The sequence below is a fragment of the Nerophis ophidion genome, linkage group LG21, assembly GCF_033978795.1.
Source record: "Nerophis ophidion isolate RoL-2023_Sa linkage group LG21, RoL_Noph_v1.0, whole genome shotgun sequence".
Classification (NCBI taxonomy): Eukaryota; Metazoa; Chordata; class Actinopteri; order Syngnathiformes; family Syngnathidae; genus Nerophis; species Nerophis ophidion.
This window is the reverse complement of record NC_084631.1, coordinates 16,136,567-16,158,047: the sequence shown is the minus strand read 5'-3', so window position 1 is coordinate 16,158,047 and position 21,481 is coordinate 16,136,567. Positions and strand designations below refer to the sequence as shown.

Here is a 21,481-nt window from a genome sequence, read left to right as displayed (position 1 = left end):
TCTCCCTGAGAGAGCATGAGGAGGTTGAGGTGGGCGGGGTTTGGGGTGCGGGCTTATTTGAGGTGGGGGGGGGGGGGGGGGGGTAGCAGAGGGTGTATATTTAAGCGTCCCGGAAGAGTCAATGCTGCAAGGGGTTCTGGGTATCGGTTCTATTGTGTTTATGTTGTGTTACGGTGCGGATGTTTTACCGAACACAACATAAACATAACAGAGGTCTTGTTTGGTGTGGGTTCACAGTGTGGCGCATATTTGTAACAGTGTTAAAGTTGTTTATACGGCCACCCTCAGTGTGACCTGTATGGCTGTTGACCAAGTATGCCTTGCATTCTCTTGTGTGCGTGAAAAGCCGTAGATATTATGTGATTGGGCCGGCACGCAGAGATGTTCGATGTTATCGGACATCTCTAGTACAAATCATAATGCTGTTTGGTTTTTATTACACTTACATTTCGAAATTAATCATTTATTTGTCGTTTATATTTTCTGAATAAATTATTTGATAATGTTCATCAGTCAACTATCTCATTGGTGTCTATCAAGGGAAAAAAATCATATCAAAATCAAATTACAGGCTGTTGTTTATGTAGTTTGATAATTTTCCTCAGCTGATGTACTAACATCATGTGGTTTATTTTGTACATATGTAGCATCATCTACAAAGATAGAAAGAATTGCTGTTGCGACATCCAGTGGACACATCCCGCGGGCCAAATAAAACCTGTTTGCAAGTCTGATCCAGCCCTCGGGCTGTATGTTTGACACCCCTGCTGTAGACAGACTTTTTTTTTTTTTTTAGATAGACGTTTATTCATCCCACAATGGGGACATGTTGTCATATCATTCTCGCTACAACCGTCTGTGAGCTTCCTGATGGACTGAACTCCCACAGAAACTAATGCAGTGGATCCTCTGAAAACACTTAGCTTCACAAATACCCACATAATGACCAAAACCTAAATACAGTTGCATAGTAGGCCTAAACATTCATTTAAAAGAAGGCAGACGTTTTATTTTACAATTACGGTAGCATTACACACCGTTTGAAGAGTAACACTGTGTTTGAATATAGGAAAATAAACACTGTACTTTAATCTAGTGATTATTTGGCAATGCACTAGATGGAACCCGCGTACCACTAATGGTACAAGTACCACAGTTTAACAATTCAATAATCAAACTGACTCAACATCCATTGCAGCCGATCACCTTGGAAGGGGGGTCCTTACATTTGCGGCACTTTCTCAAGGTTTCTTCTTTTTCCTTTACTTGGGTCTTTTGAGTTTTCCTTGCCGGATGCGGGCTTAGATCAAGGGATGTGATTGTGAGTAGGAGAAAAAGGTACACATTGGTCACATAGGAACAAAAAGGTGATTATAAGGCCAATTTTCCCGTTGTGGGAATATTTCAGCTTCAAATCAGGTGGGCAATATGAGCCCATCCACGCGGACGAATGAACAAAAATGCCGTGATAATAATAATATGGCAACATATAAAAAGACAACATCCAACCTCTTTTTTCCAAATGGGTGAAAATAAGCACTTTAAGATGTTTAATATTTATTATGTAAAATGTTTCCTTCCAGAATTTAGTCCATTATAGTTGTTTCGTTTATTTGTTTATTTACTTGAGGGTTCCTGGTTCAATCCCAGCTTCCGCCATCCTTGTTATGTCGTAGTTAGGGCCTCGCATGGCAGCGGTGTTAATGGGTGAACGTGGAAATAGTGTCAAAGTGCTGTACAAGTATAATCCATTTACCATTTACATTCCAATCAGAGTACAATGGTAAACAATTCTACAGCAATGATAAATACAACTGGTAAATGGTTATTTGCATTATTATTCAATATTATGATTACAGTACATCAGGGGTCACCAACGCGGTGCTCGCGGGCACCAGGTAGCCCGTAAGGACCAGATGAGTAGCCCGCTGGTCTGTTCTAAAAATAGCTCAAATAGCAGCACTTACCAGTGAGCTAACTATATTTTTTAAATTGTATTTATTTCCTAGCAAGCTGGTCTCGCTTTGCTCGACATTTTTAATTCTAAGAGAGACAAAACTCAAATAGAATTTGAAAATCCCGGAAAATATTCTAAAGACTTGGTCTTCACTTGTTTAAATAAATGCATTTATTTTTTTTACTTTGCTTCTTATAACTTTCAGAAAGACAATTTTAGAGAAAAAAATACAACCTTAAAAATGATCTTAGGATTTTTAAACACATATAACTTTTTACCTTTAAATTCATTCCTCTTCTTTCCTAACAATTTAAACCAATGTTGAAGTATTTTAATTTTTTTATTGTAAAGAATAATAAATACATTTTAAATTAATTATTCATTTAAGCTTCTGTTTTTTCGACGAAGAATGTTTGTGAAATATTTCTTCAAATTTATTATGATTAAGATTTAAAAAAAATTATTCTGGCATATCTAGAAAATATGTAGAATCAAATTTAAATCTTAATTAAAAGTGGATTTTAACCTATTTAAAACATGTCATCAAATTTCTAAAATTAATCTTAGTCAGGAAAAATTACTAATGATGTTCCATAAATTATTTTTTGAATTTTTTCAAAAAGATTCAAATTAGCTTGTTTTTCTCTTCATTTTTTTCGGTTGAATTTTGAATTTCAAAGAGTCGAAATTGAAGATAAACTATGTTTCAAAATTTAATTTTCATTTTTTTCGTGTTTTCTCTTCTTTTAAACCGTTCAATTAAGTGTTGTTTTCATCATTTATTCTCTACAAAAAACCTTCCGTAAAAGGAAAAAAAATGTACGACGGAATGACAGACAGAAATACCCATTTTTTATGTTTATAGATTTATTTATTAAAGGTAAATTGAGCAAATTGTCTATTTCTGGCAATTTATTTAAGTGTGTATCAAACTGGTAGCCCTTCGCATTAATCAGTACCCAAGAAGTAGCTCTTGGTTTCAAAAAGGTTGGTGACCCCCGCAGTACATTATAAACACTGTATAGTTTGTATCCAATATTTACTGTATTCAGAGAAGAGAAAATATTTTGGAAAGTAAATATATTGCATATTTTTCTAATGTGTGGGACCTTTAGACAAAATGATGTTGTCAATTAACATGTCTTCCTTCGAATCCCAGTTTTGGAGAGAAAAAACACAAATATAATGCAGTAATACACTGTATTAGTTTATTTAGTTTTTCCATTAAAAAAAAAAAAAAAATGTTTAGGGTGTGGCAGCTAATATTTTGTCGTGGAGCACCGTCCCAATCAGATACATTAAAAGGGAAACCTTGGAGTGTTCAATGTGGTATGTTATCCATCCATCCATCCATCCATTTCCTACCGCGTGTCCTTTTCGGGGTCGCAGGTGTGGCTGGAGTCGATACCAGCTGCAGTCGAGTGGAAGGCGGCGTACACCCAGGACAAGTTGCCACCTCATTGCAGGGCCAACACAGATAGACAACATTCACGCTCACACTAGGGCCAATTTAGTGTTGCCAATCAACCTGTCCCCAGGTGCATGTCTTTGGGGGTGGGAGGAGGAGGGACGTTATATTAATTAAATTAGTTAAAATATTAAAGCATCTATAAAGCGCTTTGTGTTAATGGTGCTAGCCTGGAAGTCATCAACACAATGATTGCTATCTTCGTTATGCTGAATAAGTGAGAAAATATGTGGAAATTGGTTTAGCCCTCTCCCCAGCGATTTACTAAAACACACAAACCAAAATAAAACATTTGAACCGTTCCAGAACTTCCTTCAAAACACGACCAAAATTACAGACCGCAGTGTTTAATGAGTGGCATGCACCTAAACAGTTTGGGTCAGTCTTGTTTCCTGGCAGAGCCTTCCTTAATGACTGTGCTTTATTCACACAACTCAACTGTGGAAACACTGACACTGATTGTGACTTCATGACTTGATCCAAGATAAGACATCACATCAGCCTTTTTGGTTTAAGATGGAACCCACAAAATGCTGCCATAGATAAAACTTTAGTGTCCCTGGACCAATTGAACTGGTCTAATACTCGGTGGTCTCTGTACCGTTCCAAAAAATTGTGACACAGCTCTCTTAATGGGAGACAGTCACAATCTATTAATCGACAGATTGTTACTTTACTGTGTATTCCGTCAACGACATTTAGTCAAATGCTCATCCATACTCAATGTCCTCATTATAATTATTCCTAACAGTGTTCCTGTTTATATGTTGCCACTAATATGAAAGCAACCACCTGTCAGGAATTAAGGATGTAACGGGATAGGTATCCGTATCAATATTTTCCGAGATGTAACCTTCACTTCAGTACCCGTTCCCAATCGGGACACATTAAAATGAGTAAAAGAAAGGACTGGACACTGGCCGAGAGTTGGTGGGCGGCTGAATAATGGAGTCTCTTGTTTGCTTTGTTGGGTCTACTCCTTTCTCTGGCCATGCTCCTACCACCCCAGCAGACGATGTCGTGGAACACCGCAGTGGCCTCCACAGTGTATATGCTTTTTCTTTGTTGTTGTTGTTTTACTCTTGTAGCTGTGTGTAGAAGTGGCTGGTTGCATCAGCTCAGCTCTTTTATTTTAATGTCTTTAATGTCCTATGTCAGGGGTTCTCAACCTTTTTTCAGTGATGTACCCCCTGTGAACATTTTTTTTAATTCAAGTACCCCTTAATCAGGGCAAAGCATTTTTGGTTGAAAAAAAGAGATAAAGAAGTAAAATACAGCACTATGTCATCAGTTTTTGATTTATTAAATTGTATAACAGTGCAAAATATTGCTCATTTATAGTGGTCTTTCTTGAACTATTTGGAAAAAAAGATATACAAATAACTAAAAAGTTGTTGAAGAATAAGTCATTCAATTATAAATAAAGATTTCTACACATAGAAGTGATCATCAACTTAAAGTGCCCTCTTTGGGGATTGTAATAGAGATCCATCTGGATTCATGAATTTAATTCTAAACATTTCTTCACAAAAAAATAAATCTTTAACATCAATATTTATGGAACATGTCCACAAAAAATCTAGCTGTCAACACTGAATATTGCATTGTTGCATTTCTTTTCACAGTTTATGAACTTACATTCATATTTTGTTCAAGTATTATTCAAAAAATATATTTATAAAGGATTTCTGAATTGTTGCTATTTTTAGAATATTCTTGAAAAAAATCTCATGTACCCAGGGGTACGCGTACCCCCATTTTAGAACCGCTGTCCTATGTGTTCTTTGATGTTTCCCTCTTTTACACATTTTTATGTGTGCTATGGCTATGAGGTTTTTAGTGTTTTTTTCTTTGGCCTCAATCTGGACCCCCTCTCCAAGGGCCCAGGCTGAGACTGATTTTTTTTTAAACAATATAGAACTATAAATGCAAGTTGTTATTCTTATAGCCAGACCCGTGTTTTATTTCCGTACCCGACGGTTTCAGCGGTTGTCTCGTGATGTGACAACCTCTGAGGAAGGCAACAATTGCAGCTGAAACCGTCAGGAAATAAACACACGGGTCTGGCTATAGGAATAACACATTGCATAATTTTTTTGAAGACCTAATGAACCTTTCTGGATTATTAGAACAATTAATGCTGCACTTAAGTTTTTCATGATCTCTCATGATAAGTATTATTGCTTTCTGGTATTGTGTTTCATTTCCTGTCCAACACCTGTTTGCCACTACCTTTCCAGTCCGTGCGCAGGCTTTCCTCACCTGTCCCTGATTGGCAATCAGGACACTGGGGCTGTGAATATATCCCGCCTTCCGCCCGATTGTAGCTGAGATAGGCGCCAGCGCCCCCCGCGACCCCGAAAGGGAATAAGCGGTAGAAAATGGATGGATGGATGATTCGATTTGATTCTTGGGAGTAACGATTTTGATTCAGCATACATTGATTTAAAATCAACACTGTTTAATGACATCGGGTGCCAGTTTTATTATTAACTACAATCCTCCATAAAATAAACAGCTGTTATACATTTCTATATTACTTAAAAGAAAACTGGTTTATTTCAATAACATTCTATTCAAACATTTAATAAAGTCAAAAAGGAATAAGGCAACAAGAGAAGATATGTGTACCTACATCAATATGGTTTGCCTGAGTGGCAAACCATATTTATTCTTTTTAATCAATGAAGAATTGGTAAAAATAATAATCATTCAATAATAATAATGCATTCAAAATATTTTTACATCCCTACAGGACACACATGTTCTTGATTGCCAATTTGTTCTTCCCTGCTGCATTATTTTTTTGTTTATTGTCATGTACATTTTAGCTGAACTTTGCCTGTCGTCTCTACATCCTGGGGTCACGACCGTTTCAAGCTGTGCTACACCCCAACAAAACTTTAATCCGCTATAACTAACTGCATTGTTGAACTAAAACAAAATTGCAGTAAACAAGGCAGGGGTACAAAGTGTGACCCAAGGGCATTTTTCAGGTCCTCATCATGATCCAAAATTTAAAAAATGTAATAGAAATTAGATGTATTATTATATATTAAACACATTTTCTTTGTCACCTATAAAGCAAAGCTCATTAAGTTTATACCGTAATACCATATACTGACCTACCTTTTATGTACAAAATGTAACAAAGTGGCCCCCGCATACTTCAATTTTTCTGTACGCTGCTATATATATATATATATATATATATATATATATATATATATATATATATATATATATATATATATATATATATATATGTATAATTTGTGTATTTTGTAAGATAATTTTTGAAGAATAAGCGACCTTGTTTCATTTTTTTAAAAATCATTAAATCTTAAATGCTAAGCAGATTATTGTTTGGGCATTTTAATCCGTCACTGTGCCGAAAACAATCCACACTGTGACCTTAATACCGAGGTACGTACTAAACTGTACTGATACACTCACACCACAATCATTTACCACGTTCAAAGAAACACACCACTGATAGAGGGACCCGGTCTTGATTCATGGCTCAACAGTTTGAGAATGACTTCAATAACTTTGTTCCATCATTTTTGCATTTGTGTGAAGCCCGCAAAAATTTATTATTTTTTTTGGTCCATACACAACACACATGTGGAATGTGACCTTAAAAATACTTAGTAAGTAGTTATTGAAAGATCAAACGTTGGTCTCTTCCAAACTTTTGGGCCACCACTGTACAAAGTGATTAACCAACCACTGCGCCGTGGCACATTTGTGTGCCAAGAGAGATCATCAGGTGTGCTGTGCAAAATGATCCAATTGTGCTTAATTGGTCTGAAATTCAAATATCAAGACAAAAAAATAAAAAAACAGCCGCTAGATGGCAAAAGGTACGATATTGACCTGTGTATGCACCGTGGCCACGAACGTGTTGTCTATCCACAGTGCAAAGCCGCTTCTAAGATACTAATCCTCACCGCCATGGCGAACAATAAACCAAGGTTCTTCCAAGTAATAAAGTAAGGAATGGCTAAGCAATGTACACACACACACACACAAAGCAGGACGACACAAGAAGCGAACCGCTAAAGCTTTGAAGTAAAGTCGGGGTGATCGATCCAGATGTCGATACTGTCGATACCTAGTAGGGTATTAGAGATGTTGCACGGTTTTGCCATTTCTAAATCTTCACAATAATGCCGTGATGTGTGACGGTATCAAACGAAAATTTGGGGAGAGTAGGTTTTTTCTGACGCTTTTTTCTGGGTCAATTACATCCAAAGACTATAAAAGTTAGACCCATTACCTCCCTGTTTGGCACTCAGCATCAATGGTTGGAATTGGGGGTTAAATTACCAAACTTTCAAATTGACCAAGTCAAAGGGATCTACCTCATTCATATATATACATATATATATCCATCCACCCATCCATCTCCTACCGCTTATTCCCTTTTGGGGTCGCGGGGGGGCGCTGGCGCCTATCTCAGCTACAATCGGGCGGAAGGCGGGGTACACCCTGGACAAGTCGCCACCTCATCGCAGGGCCAACACAGATAGACAGACAACATTTAAACTCACATTCACACACTAGGGCCAATTTAGTGTTGCCAATCAACCTATCCCCAGGTGCATGTCTTTGGAAGTGGGAGGAAGCCGGAGTACCCGGAGGGAACCCACGCATTCACGGGGAGAACATGCAAACTCCACACAGAAAGATCCCGAGCCTGGATTTGAACCCAGGACTGCAGGACCTTCATATTGTGAGGCAGACGCACTAACCCCTCTGCCACCGTGAAGCCCACATATATAGATATATAATTTATATTAATTTTTTTATGAAAGAGACATTGTTGTTATCAAGTTAAAGTTGTTTAATGATAAAACAAGCATGTTTAGACTTAGACTTAGACATATAGTCGTAGTCCAAAGTTTATATACACTTTAAAAGAACATAACGTTATGGCTGTCTTGAGTTTCCAATAATTTCTACAACTCTTATTTTTTTATGATAGAGTGATTGGAGCACATACATGTTGGTCACAAAAATCATTCATAAAGTTTGTTGTTTTTTTATGAATTTATTATTATGAATTTGTCCATGTGATGTCAGATGAAACAAAAATTGAGCTGTTTGGCCACAATGCCCAGCAATATGTTTGGAGGAGAAAAGGTGAGGCTTTTAATTCCAGGAACACCATCCCTACCGTAAAGCATGTTGGTGGTAGTATTGTGCTCTGGGCCTGTTTTGCTGCCAATGGGACTGGTGCTTTACAGAGAGTAAATGGGACAATGAAAAAGGAGGATTACCTCCAAATCTCTTCAAGAAAACCTAAACTTATCAGCCCGGAGGTTGGGTCTTGGGCGCAGTTGGGTGTTCCAACAGGACAATGGTTTGTACTTGTATAGCGCTTTTCTACCTTCAAGGTACTCAAAGCGCTTTGACACTACTTCCACATTTACCCATTCACACACACATTCACACACTGATGGAGGGAGCTGCCATGCAAGGCGCCAACCAGCACCCATCAGGAGCAAGGGTGAAGTGTCTTGCTCAGGACACAACGGACGTGACGAGGTTGGTACTAGGTGGGATTTGAACCAGGGACCCTCGGGTTGCGCACGGCCACTCTCCCACTGCGCCACGCCGTCCAATGACCCCAAATGCACGTCCAAAGTGGTAAAGAAATGGATAAATCAGGCTAGAATCAACATTTTAGAATGGCCTTCCCAAAGTCCTGACTTATATGTGTGGACAATGCTGAAGAAACAAGTCCATGTCAGAAAACCAAGACATTTAGCTGAACTGTACTAATTTTGTCAAGAAGGGTGGTCAAAAAATTGACCAGAAGCTTGGCTTTCTGAGACTCTTATTTTGTTGGCGCGGGCAGGATGAAGCAGCGCTTTTATTGCGAAGACAGGAAATGTGCAGTCGGTCTTTAGTTTCGACGGCGGGTCGAAACTCAGTTGAAATAAGAGTCTGTTGAAATAAAAAGTTTTTCTCGCCTTGCTGTCGGTAATTGTTTCTTAATAATAAATGTCAATCAAGAGAAAAGTGACGTCTTGGTGAAGATTGATGATCGCTAATTTTTAGGTCCATATTTTGAACGCCTGGCTGGCAACCCTACGCGATCAACCGGTAGCTCACGATGGAGTTAATGGGCACCCTTGATTTATTGCAACCGAATTAAAACACAGACCAACGAGCCTGAAGCAGGTTATCTCGCGCTCATCCACACCAGCGCCACTTGAGAATCAATGTCACATGTCAAGTGGCGACGAGGCCTCTAGGGGATACTGATTAGGTTAATGCAGGGGTGTCAAACTCATTTTATACCAGAGGCCGCATGGAGGAAAATCTATTGCCACGAGGGCCGGACAAGTAAAATCATGGCATGATAACCTAAAAGTAAAGACAACTGCAAAATAGTTTTCTTTGGCCAAAAATAGAACAGGCATATTCAGAAAATGTACACATGAAAAATAATCTTCTTGGCAAAACATTTTAAGTTTGTAGAAAACTCTGAGCAAACAATTGCTGCCGTTTCCAAAGCACCATGAACTTAGACAATGTCTCTGTGTTTTTACAAAGCCATTAAACATTAAGCACTTCCTGTTCAGTATTATCATGTTGGCAGTTCATTAAAGACGTGTTTGGAAAAGCAACCGAGTGTTTCCTCAAACAGCCACATTGGTGACATCCACAACTGCCACAACACATTCATTTACCATCATACAAATATTGCAATTATAATATGATCAACATGGCATGGCACAGTTGGGAGAGTGGTTCCTGGTTCAATCACCACCTTCTACCGTCCTAGTCACATCCGTTGTGTCCTTAAACAAAACACTCAACCCTCGCTCCTGATGGGTCCCGGTTAGCGCCTTGCATGGCAGCTCCCGCCATCAGTGTGTGAATTTGTGTGTGAATGGGTGAATGTGGAAATAGTGTCAAAGAGCTTTGAGTTCCTTAAAAAAAAGGTAGAAAAGCGCTATACAAGTACAACCCATTTACCATATCAAAACAATGATCAAAATGACACCATAATAGCCCAATTAAAGGTAGGTAGGTAGGTAGGTAGGTAGGTAAGTAGATAGATAGATAGATAGATAGATAGATAGATAGATAGATAGATAGATAGATAGATAGATAGATAGATAGATAGATAGATAGATAGATAGATAGATAGATAGATAGATAGATAGATAGATAGATAGATGGATAGATAGATAGATAGATAGTACATAACTGATTCCTTCAGGATAATTCCCTCTGGAAAATTGCAAATAGCAACCGAAGGTAACATAACTACAAAGTAAACCAATGTGAACATGGAAGATTCAATCAAAATGAAATAGAACAAACAACAAATGTAGAAACACACATTTTTACAATGGAGTTCAGGGTGCACATCGTGCCGTCAACAAAACTGCGAGCGCTTCATGGAAATCTAACTAGCAAAATGATGGTCATGTTGCATTTTACTGTTTTGTTATTTGTATCTGTTAAGTGGATAATTTCCAATACAAAGAGGTATTGTGTGTTGCTACAGCATTAGTCTGTTGCCAGCCACAATCCATGCTGACTGGAGTAGCGGCACCCAATCCAGAGGGCGCTTGAAGTCAGCTGACACATCATCTTTAAAACAGTGTCAGGCGTGACGTGGGTAACACTTGAATTGCTACTGCGACATCCAGTGGACACATTTAGAACAGCAGTTTCTTTCATTAAAAAATTTGCAGCTCACGTTATCCTTCAACTTATTTTGCGGGCCCGTACGTTTGGCACCCCCTGGGTTAAAGCGGACGTGATTTATTTCCAAGACGCCGCGTGTTTTCGTCACATAAACAAGCTTGTGTGCGCATGAAATCCAATACCGCATCAAATCTTTCACGGGTGCAGCGGCGGCACAATGGAAGGCCTTGTCAGGACCTGAGCACCCCGGCCGGGGTCAAAGATGAGCGCGCACGTGAGCGAATACAACAAAGTCATTAAAAGGGTACTGTCGATTGAGCTAATTGGACCACCAGCTCTGGCGGAGGACCGGGCACGGGGGACAAAACCCGGGGGACAGGGGGGGAGGTCAGTAATGACAGGGGCCAAAATATGTCACTGCACACACACAGAGTACAGAGTACAGTAATGTTCAAACCAAATGACATTCCAAACTGTATACTTATAAAGGTAAAACTAAGAAATATGTTCAGCTTTGCGTCCTGTCATTAATAATGAGACGAGAGGTGCTTGTCAATCATAGCTGACAAGGCACGTGTCCCTAATTTTATGGGCAGCCTGTAAACAACAATACTTTGACAATTGTGTTGTGCTCCTTCGTGACGTCACATTTTAATCACGACGTAGTTTTGTTTCTGTTGTAAGAAAATAAAATAATAAAAATAAAAAAAATAATAAATAAAAATGCCAAATTGATTATTCAGAGTGAAATGAGTGTTTTGGGAGATTATACACGAGTTACTAAATCAAAACAAAGCCTTTAAAGAGTTGACCTGTGCAAACTCACCCTTTCCCCGGAGAGGTACACGGCCAAGCCGAGGGTCAAAATGAAGCAAAGGTTTCTCATTATTCCGTGTTTTTGTCGCTAAATGTCGTCTTCTTCTCGTTCCTTCCTCCGCTGGGCTTTACAAGCCTGCCTCCAAACTCCCGTCGCGTCTCCCGCAGGACCCCCGCAACCTTGTTTTTTTTGTTTGTTTGTTTGTTTGTTTGTTTTCTTCTCTTCACCACCTTCTCATTCTCCGAGGTGCTCCTTTCTTTCTTTCCAGTTGGTCTGGCGGACAATCGAGAGAGAAAGGAGGTGGGAAATAAAGCAGGAATCCGATTCGCAGCCCGCCGCGCGGTTGTGAAGTACACTCCACAAACCTCTCGTCGCTCGCACTGTGCGCCTTACGTGAAAGAGTAGGTTTTTGGGAGTGACTCGAAAGAGCCGATTTTCAGCCGAGGTGGGCGGATCGATCCAAATACCAAAAGAGTCAATAGCTTTCGTCTTCCTCCCTGCCCCCAAATATATGTTGTTCAAATATGTTGTAAATGTTGCAAACTCTGGTAATAGGTGTCAAACTCAAGATCTGGCCTGCTACTTCATTTTGAATGATTCGTGAAAGCCTGTAAATAATATGCATCAATAAAGTAGTTTATAGATGCGTGTCATTGCATCCGCGGGTCGGGCTGGTGACATGACGAAAAAATACGATTTTAAATAGATTCGGGCGGGTGGCGTTTGAACCATTCGGAAATATTTAATATTCATAGTTAAGGGTTCGGCAACTTTTACCACTCAAAGAGCTAATTTGACCCGTGTCGCAAAGCGAAGAAGACAATAGGAGCCACAAACATTCTCACGAATATCTGCTGGCGGTCACCCAGTTAACAAGAATAACGGCATGCTATGAAGCCATTGCCTTTAACGCCTTCTACAACATGTACAAATTGATTGCCAGTCCAGCAACGTGATGTATTTGGCTTCCGCAGGCACACACACACGACTGCAAGGCATACTGGGTGACACAGAGTACATTGATGGTTGTTGTATAAACAACTTTAACACTCTTACTAATATGCGCCACACTGTGAAGCCACACCAAACAAGAATGACAAACACATTTCGGGAGAACATACTCACAGTAATACAACATAAACACAACACAACAAATACCCAGAATCCTTTGCATCCATGACTATTCCAGCCTATATTATACACCCCCGCTAGCACCAAATAACAGCGCAAGACAATAACTAAAGCACTACACACAGGAAAACACTAACAAACTCAAAATACGTCATGACGACCTGGTGGAGTTTAATTTTAAAACATTTTCTGCCGGTGGTGTGCCTCCGTATTTTTTAATGAAAAAAATGTGCCTTGCCTCAAAAAAGGTTGAAAAACACTGATTTAGTAGTTTTTTTCTTTTTTTTTCTTTTGACAGGAAAAGAAAGACATGTACTGCATGCAGTTATAATTATATTAAAAATAGGCAGCCTTTGCTCTGATTACTGCTTTGCACACTCTTGGCATTCTCTCAATGAGCTTCAAGCGCACCTGTGAAATGAAAATAATATCAGGTGACTACCTCTTGAAGCTCAAGACAAGGCCAAGAGTGTGCGAAAAAGTAATCAGAGCAAAGGGTGGCTATTTTGAAGAAGTTAGAATGTAAAAATATTTTCAGTTATTTCACCTTTTTGTGTTAAGTCCATACAGTCCTGGTCAAATGTTTACATACACTTGTAAAGAACGTAATGTCATGGCTCTCCTGAGTTTCCAATACATTCTACAACTCTTGTTTTTTTGTGATAGAGTGATTAGAGCACATAATTGTTGGTCGCAAAAAAACATTCATGAAGTTTGGTTATATATGAATTTATTATGTGTCTAATGAAAATGTGACCAAATCTGCAGGGTCAAAAGTTAGTTTGTTTGTTTCATCTGACCAAAGAACTTTCCTCCAGAAAGTCTTATCTTTGTCCATGTGATTCCAGATGAAACAAAACATTAGCTGTTTAGCCACAATACCCAGCAATATGCTCGAAGGAGATAAGGTGAGGCCTTTAACCCCAGGAACACCATACCTATCGTCAAGCATGGTGGTGGTAGTATTATGCTCTGGGCCTGTTTTTCTGCCAATGGAACTGGTGCTTTAAAGGATGATTAGCTCCAAATCCTTCAGGAAAACCTAAAATCATCAGCCCGGAGGTTGGGTCTTCCAACAGGACAATGACCCCAAACACATTTCAAAAGTGGTAAAGGAATGGCTAAATCAGGCTAGAATGAAGGTTTTAGAAGGGCCTTCCCAAACTCCTGACTTAACCATGTGGACAATGCTGAAGAAACAAGTCCATGTCAGAAAACCAACAAATTTAGCTGAACTGCGCCAATTTTGCCAAGACGAGTGGTCAAAAATTCAACCAGAAACTTGTGGATGGCTACCAAAAGCGCCTTATTGCAGTGAAACTTGCCAAGGGACATGTGAGCAAATATTAACAATGCTGTATGTATACTTTTGACCCAGCAGATTTGGTCGCATTTCCAGTAGACCCATAATAAATTCATAAAAGAACCAAACCTCATGTATGTTTTTTTGTGACCAACAAGTATGCAATCAATCTATCACAAAAAAATAAGAGTTGTAGAAATTATTGGAAACTCAAGCCAGCCATGACATTATGTTCTTTACAAGTGTATGTACACTTTTGACCACCACTGTATATAACCCTAGGCTACAATTGAGAAATAAAGACACGGCTCTTCTATAAGAGCCGAACCAAACGTGAGGAATCTCAAAAAAGAGACTAAATTCCCTCTAGTCAAACTTGCACAGCTCTCTCTCTCTCCCTCTCTCTTTGCGTCAATTTGTTAAAGAGCGCACAACATTTCTTAATATGATGTGAACAGTAACACAGTTACATGCAATAGTTTGTATTCAACACCTCTATCTTCTGGTTGTAAATACTCTTGAGATTGCACATTTTACTTAATTGAAGAAGTAGAGCTGTATTTTCATTTTTTATTTTTTGCATGTAACAAAAGTAATTGTAAATTACATAGTGTGTTTTTGTTCACACACAACCCAATGACTGGTAGCACACAGTTTTTCACATTATAGGAGCGATCTGGTTTTTTTTGGGTTTTTTTTTGTCCCAAGCCAGTTGAAAACTTTATGAACAAAGCCACCCCCTGCTGGTGGGTGCTCACCCCTACGCATAAATACACCCACTGTGCCCCCTAATGGTTTTTGCTCATTACAACATTTATTTTGTAGCATGTTGTTTGATATAGTCATGGAAAACACCAGCATGGTACTACTCCAATAACTAAAGTCACAATAATAATTGTTTAGATAATATTAGCCTATTTTGTTCGTTAAAAAGTTAAAATTAGTATACCGTATAGAAAATGGGTGTCAAAATCCTTTTTATTGAGGGCCACATCGCATTTATGGTTGCCCTCAGAGGGCCGAGTTTAAAAATGAGTAATATATATATATATATATATATATATAGGACTGTCTCAGAAAATTGTGAATATTGTGATAAAGTCCTTTATTTTCTGTAATGCAACTAAAACATGAAAATGTCATACATTCTGAATTCAATACACATCAACTGAAATATTGCAAGCCTTTTATTATTTCAATATTGCTGATTATGGCATACAGCTTTAGAAAACTCTATAATCCTTTCTCAAAAAATTAGAATATTTCCTCAGACCAAAAAAAAAAAGATTTATAACAGCAAAACAAAATCAAACATTTGAAAATGTCAATTAATGCACTCAGTACTTGGTTGGGAATCCTTTTGCACGGATTACTGCATCAATACGGCGTGGCATGGAGGCAATCGGCCTGTGGCATTGCTTGAATGTTATGGATGCCCAGGATGCTTCAAAAGCGGCCTTTAGCTCATTTGCATTATTGGGCCTGGTGTCTTTCAGCATCTTCTTCACAATAACCCCTCAAATTCTCTATGAGGTTCAGGTCAGGGGAGTTGGCAGGCCAATGGAGATTGTCACACACACGCTAGGTGTGATGAAATTATCTTCTGCATTCGACCCATAACCCTGGATCCCCCCCCTTGGGAGGTGAGGGGAGCAGTGAGCAGCAGCGGTAGCCACGAACCCTGAATTATTTTGGTGATTCAACCGCCAATTCCAATCCTTGATGCTGAAGTTCAAGCAGGGAGGTAATGACTCCCATTTGTATAGTCTTTGGTATGATTTGGCCGGGTTTTGAACGCGCAACCTACCAATCTCAGGGCGAGCACTCTGACCACGAGGCCACGATATATTTTTTTTTACACAAGCTGCAAAAAAAAGATCTAATTTTACTTTAAAAACTGGCTGCTCAGTCACCACAATTTTACAGTAAAAGCATTGGGGGTTTTTTGAATAAATGGAAGGGAATGGAGAAACTATACCACTGTTTTTACTAGTGAAATTCAAGCAACAGAGCAGCCAGTTGTTTGTTTGTTTTTTACCGTAAAATCTTGTTGTTTTAATGTTTTATTTCATGTTAGTGTCTTACTGTATATGGAAAAAAAAAACAGTACCGAAGTTAATTTTATGGTAAAAAAAAACAAAAACCCTCAGTCGGTGGAATTTAACCGTAAAATCTAATGCCAATTTTACAGTGCACAATTTCATTGAAAATTTGTTTCAAAATGATAAGTCAAGCAGATATTTAAGAAGAGTATTTATCTTTATTTGAAAAAAAAAAAATTTTGGAATACATGATAATATGATATTTTAATGATATTGAACTTTAAAAGGTATGCAATTGCATGCAGTACAAACCAAATTTAAGGTAACATTTGAATAGCAAAGTTGTTCAAGCACTAAGTTGAACGTACTCTGTAAAGCCACATACAATAGTACTTGTTAAACCAAGGATACAGGTGCAAAACGAGTATTAAATGGAGCAGTGCATGAATGGCAAAATACTTGTAAATGACTAAAAACCTTTGGATTTTCTTCAGGCTTAATGTTGTAACTGTCCCATTAGAAAAGGTGTGATTTTCCGTGCAGGCTTTATCGGCTTACTCAAAGCAGTTCTAAATGTTAAATCTGTGCAGTTATGTTCGACAACATTTACATTAAAACAACCATTCTCACAATTTGTTTTTAATTGTACAACCACTGGTAAAATGATGGAAACACCAGTGTTGGAGGATGTTCATTCAGTTGTTTTAATTTCATAGAAAACACAAAAAGCAAGCAGATAACATATATGCCACAAAACTATAGTCAATTATTTGGTTTTAAGAAAACCCTAAAATAAATCAAGAAAATAACTATTTGTAATCAGAAACAGTTTCATTTTTAATACGGAATCACTCACTTCTGAGGAAGAAAATATGGAATGATGAAAATCAAACACTACAACATACTACTAGTACTTTGTTCAATGCAAAAATTCTGTGTTCAAAAACAAGAAAATACAAAAATGAGGGGTATTTTATTTGAACTAAGATAAATTATCTGCCAATAAAACAAGAAAATTCAGCCTGTCAAGACTTTCCAAAACAAGTAAAATTAGCTAACCTCAGTGAACCCAAAAATACCTTAAAATAAGTACATTCTCACTAATAAAAAGTGCACTTGGTAGAAAAAAAATTGGACGTTTTTGCTCAATATGTTGAAAAATATTCTTAAATTAAGTAAATGCTAGTGCCATTATCTTGACATAATGACATGCGCTCGGCATCGTGATTTTTTTTTTCATGCTTGAAGTAAGAAATTATTACTAAAAGTAGTTTTATACTTGTGAATGTTGATGACACAGCTTTGCAAAAGTTGATATTCTACAAACCCCGTTTCCATATGAGTTGGGAAATTGTGTTAGATGTAAATATAAACGGAGTACAATGATTTGCAAAACCTTTTCAACCCGTATTCAGTTGAATATGCTACAAAGGCAACATATTTGATGTTCAAACTCATAAACTTTATTTTTTTTTGCAAATAATAATTAACTTAGAATTTCAAGGCTGCAACACGTGACAAAGTAGTTGGGAAAGGGCATGTTCACCACTGTGTTACATCCCAGTTTCTTTTAACAACACTCAATAAACGTTTGGGAACTGAGGAAACTAATTGTTGAAGCTTTGAAAGTGGAATTATTTCTCATTCTTGTTTTATGTAGAGCTTCAATCGTTCAACAGTCCGCTTCAGAACGCGCCACACATTTTTGATGGGAGACATGTCTGGACTGCAGGCGGGCCAGGAATGTACTCATCTCTTTTACTATGAAGCCACGCTGTTCTAACACGTGCCTTGGCATTGTTTTGCTGAAATAAGCAGGGGCGTCGATGATAACGTTGCTTGGATGACCACATATGTTGCTCCAAAACCTGTATGGACTATTCAGCATTAATGGTGTCTTCACAGATGTGTAAGTTACCCATGCCTTGGTCACTAATACACCCCAATACTATCACAGAAGCTGGCTTTTGAACTTTGCGCCTATAACAATCCGGTTGGTTATTTTCCTCTTTGTTCCGGAGGACACCACGTCCCCAGTTTCCAAATATAATTTGAAATGTGGACTCGTCAGACCACAGAACACTTTTCCACTTTGCATCAGTCCATCTTATGTGAGCTCGGGCCCAGCCTTGGTGTTGTTGATAAATGGCTTTTGCTTTGCATCGTAGAGTTTTAACTTGCAGTTACAGATGTAGCGACCAACTGTAGTTACTGACAGTGGTTTTATGAAGTGTTCCTGAGCCCATGTGGTGATATCCTTTACACACTGATGTCGGTTTTTGATGCAGTACCGCCTGAAGGATCAAAGGTCTGTAATATCATCGCTTACGTGCAGTGATTCCTCCAGATTCTCTGGACCTTTTGATGATTTCACGGACCGTAGATGGTAAAATCCCCAAATACCTTGCAATAGCTCATTGAGAAATGTTGTTCTAAAACTGTTCGACAATTTGCTTACAAATAGGTGACCCTCACCCCATCCTTGTTTGAGAATTACTTAGCATTTCATGGAAGCTGCTTTTATACCCAATCAGGGCACCCACCTGTTTCCAATTTGCCTGCACACCTGTGGGATGTTCCAAATAAGTGTTTGATGAGCATTCCTCAACTTTATCAGTATTTATTGCCACCTTTCCCAACTACTTTATCACGTGTTGCTGGCATCAAATTTTAAAGCTATTGATTATTTGCAAAAAAAAAATGCTTATGAGTTTGAACATCAAATATCTTGTCTTTGTAGCATATTCAACTGAATATGGGTTGAAAATGATTTGCAAATAATTGTATTCCGTTAATATTTACATCTAACACAATTTCCCAACTCATATGCAAACGGAGTTTGTAGCATGTTCAACTGAATATGGGTTTAAAAGGATTTTCAAATCGTTGTATTACATTTATATTTACATCCAACACAATTTCCCAACTTATTTGGAAACAGAGTTTGTAGTTCCAAACAGGTTTTACTAAATATAGGTCATCAAATCTCAGCAACAAGCTGTAATATCTTACTTAGATAATTTAGGAACAAAACCCTTAAAACAAGTAAAACACTAACATAAAATCTGCTTAGTGAGAAGAATTATCTTATCAGACAGAAAATAAGCAAATATCACCGTTATTTGAGATATTTCATCTTACTTAGATTTCAGTTTTTACAGTGCTGCACCACCTCTGACTTTTATAGTAGCTTGCAGCCTCTGCAATTTTTTCAGAACAGTGCTCATGGGTCAAGTTCAGTATGTAAGGCAAGAACACATGTATTTCTGGTTTTCTAGCATTGTAATTTGTAAAAAACGGCAAGTATGAGGTGGCTAACGATGCAGCTAATAGGGGTACTCTAATGCGCCCATAAAGCCCTCTAAAACATCCAAAAACTACCAGAAATGTTCATGTATTGTGATGATGTTTTGTTTAGTTATGTTCTGTTTTGCTTAAGACCCCATTGTTTCCTGTTTTTGCACTTCCTTGTTTGCTTTGTTACCATGCCAACCAATTAGTTTCACCTTGTCCCCATGTCACGCACCTGTTTTCACGAATCACCACAGCATTATTTAAACCACAGTTGCCATCTAGTCAGCCAGGCGACTTTACATCTGTTACTCATGTCGGTCCATTGTTGTTTCTTGCCATGCCACGTAAGTTTTTGTTTTTTCATGTCACAAATATCGAGTTTTGTTTCATGTTCATAGTTTCTGCCTTGCGAAGTGCAAGTTTTGTTTTCACAGCCAAATTTTGTACTTCCTTGTGAGCGCCTTTTGTTTGTTCCTGTTTTGAGTTAAGATTAAATCATGTCTTTACCTTCACGCCTTGCCCGCTCAAACTTTCCTTTGCCTTCCAGGAAAACAAACCCTAAAGTCCACGCCTTGACAGGAATACTTACCAAGTATTAGTAATATTGTTACTATAAGCGGCAACATGGAGGAAATACTTTTAGCTGTTAAAGCTGTGACTAACTGCTCGCTGTTGCTGTTGCGCAAAAGCTAAGTATTGTTCTATCGGCGTGCTTTTAATTGTTTTGTAGCTTTCTTTACTACTTTGCAAATACATTCAGCAGTCTTATTTAACTTTCAAATCACCTGATGTCTGTCTCACCACCCCTCCCTCATATCAAAACACGTATTTGTATGTCAGTCTTAGCCCCGTCTTGGTTTAACTCTTATCTAACGGACAGGATGCAGTGCTTCTCCCATAACAATGTGACCTCGGACTATGTTAAGGTAACGTGTGGAGTTCCCCAGGGTATGGTTCTTGGCATTGCACTCTTTAGCAAATACATGCTGCCGCTAGGTGACATCATACGCAAATACGGTGTTAGCTTTGACTGTTATGCTGATGAGACCCAACTCTACATGCCCCTAAAGCTGACCAACACGCCGGATTGTAGTCAGCTGGAGGCGTGTCTTAATGAAATTAAACAATGGATGTCCGCTAACTTTTTGCAACTCAATGCCAAGAAACCAGAAATGCTGATTACCGGTCCTGCTAGACACCGACACCTATTTAATAAAACCACCTTAACATTTGACAACCAAACAATTAAACAAGGAGACTCGGTAAAGAATCTGGGTATTATCTTCCACCCAACTCTCTCGTTTGAGTCACACATCAAGAATGTTACAAAAACGGCCTTCTCTTACCTCTGTTATATCGCTAAAATTCGTTCCATTTTGTCCACTAGCGACGCTGAGATCATCATTCATCCAATCGTTACGTCTTGTCTCGATTACTGTAACGTATTATTTTCGGGTCTCCCCATGTCTAGCATTAAAAGATTACAGTTGGTACAAAATGCGGCTGCTAGACTTTTGACAAAAACAAGAAAGTTTGATCATATTACGCCTATACTGGCTCACCTGTACTGGCTTCCTGTGCACTTAAGATGTGACTTTAAGGTTTTACTTACGTATAAAATACTACACGGTCTAGCTCCATCCTATCTTGCTGATTGTATTGTACCATATGTCCCGGCAAGAAATCTGCGTTCAAAGAACTCCGGCTTATTAGTGATTCCCAGAGCCCAAAAAAGTCTGCAGGCTGTAGAGCGTTTTCTTTTGGGGCTCCAGTACCATGGAATGCCCTCCTGGTA

At 38.4% G+C, this 21,481-nt stretch overlaps 1 protein-coding gene across 1 annotated transcript in view; it reads right to left on the bottom strand.

Moving 5' to 3' along the window:
• Nucleotides 1-12,297, bottom strand: part of sdc2 (syndecan 2) — a 127,212-nt gene extending 114,915 nt beyond the window's left edge. Inside the window, exon 1 of the mRNA XM_061882057.1 lies at nt 11,926-12,297. Within this exon, the coding sequence (XP_061738041.1) occupies nt 11,926-11,985 (60 nt within the window). The 5' untranslated portion in view covers nt 11,986-12,297. The remainder of the gene's footprint in view (nt 1-11,925) is intronic.
• Between the last annotated feature and the right edge of the window lie 9,184 nt (nt 12,298-21,481).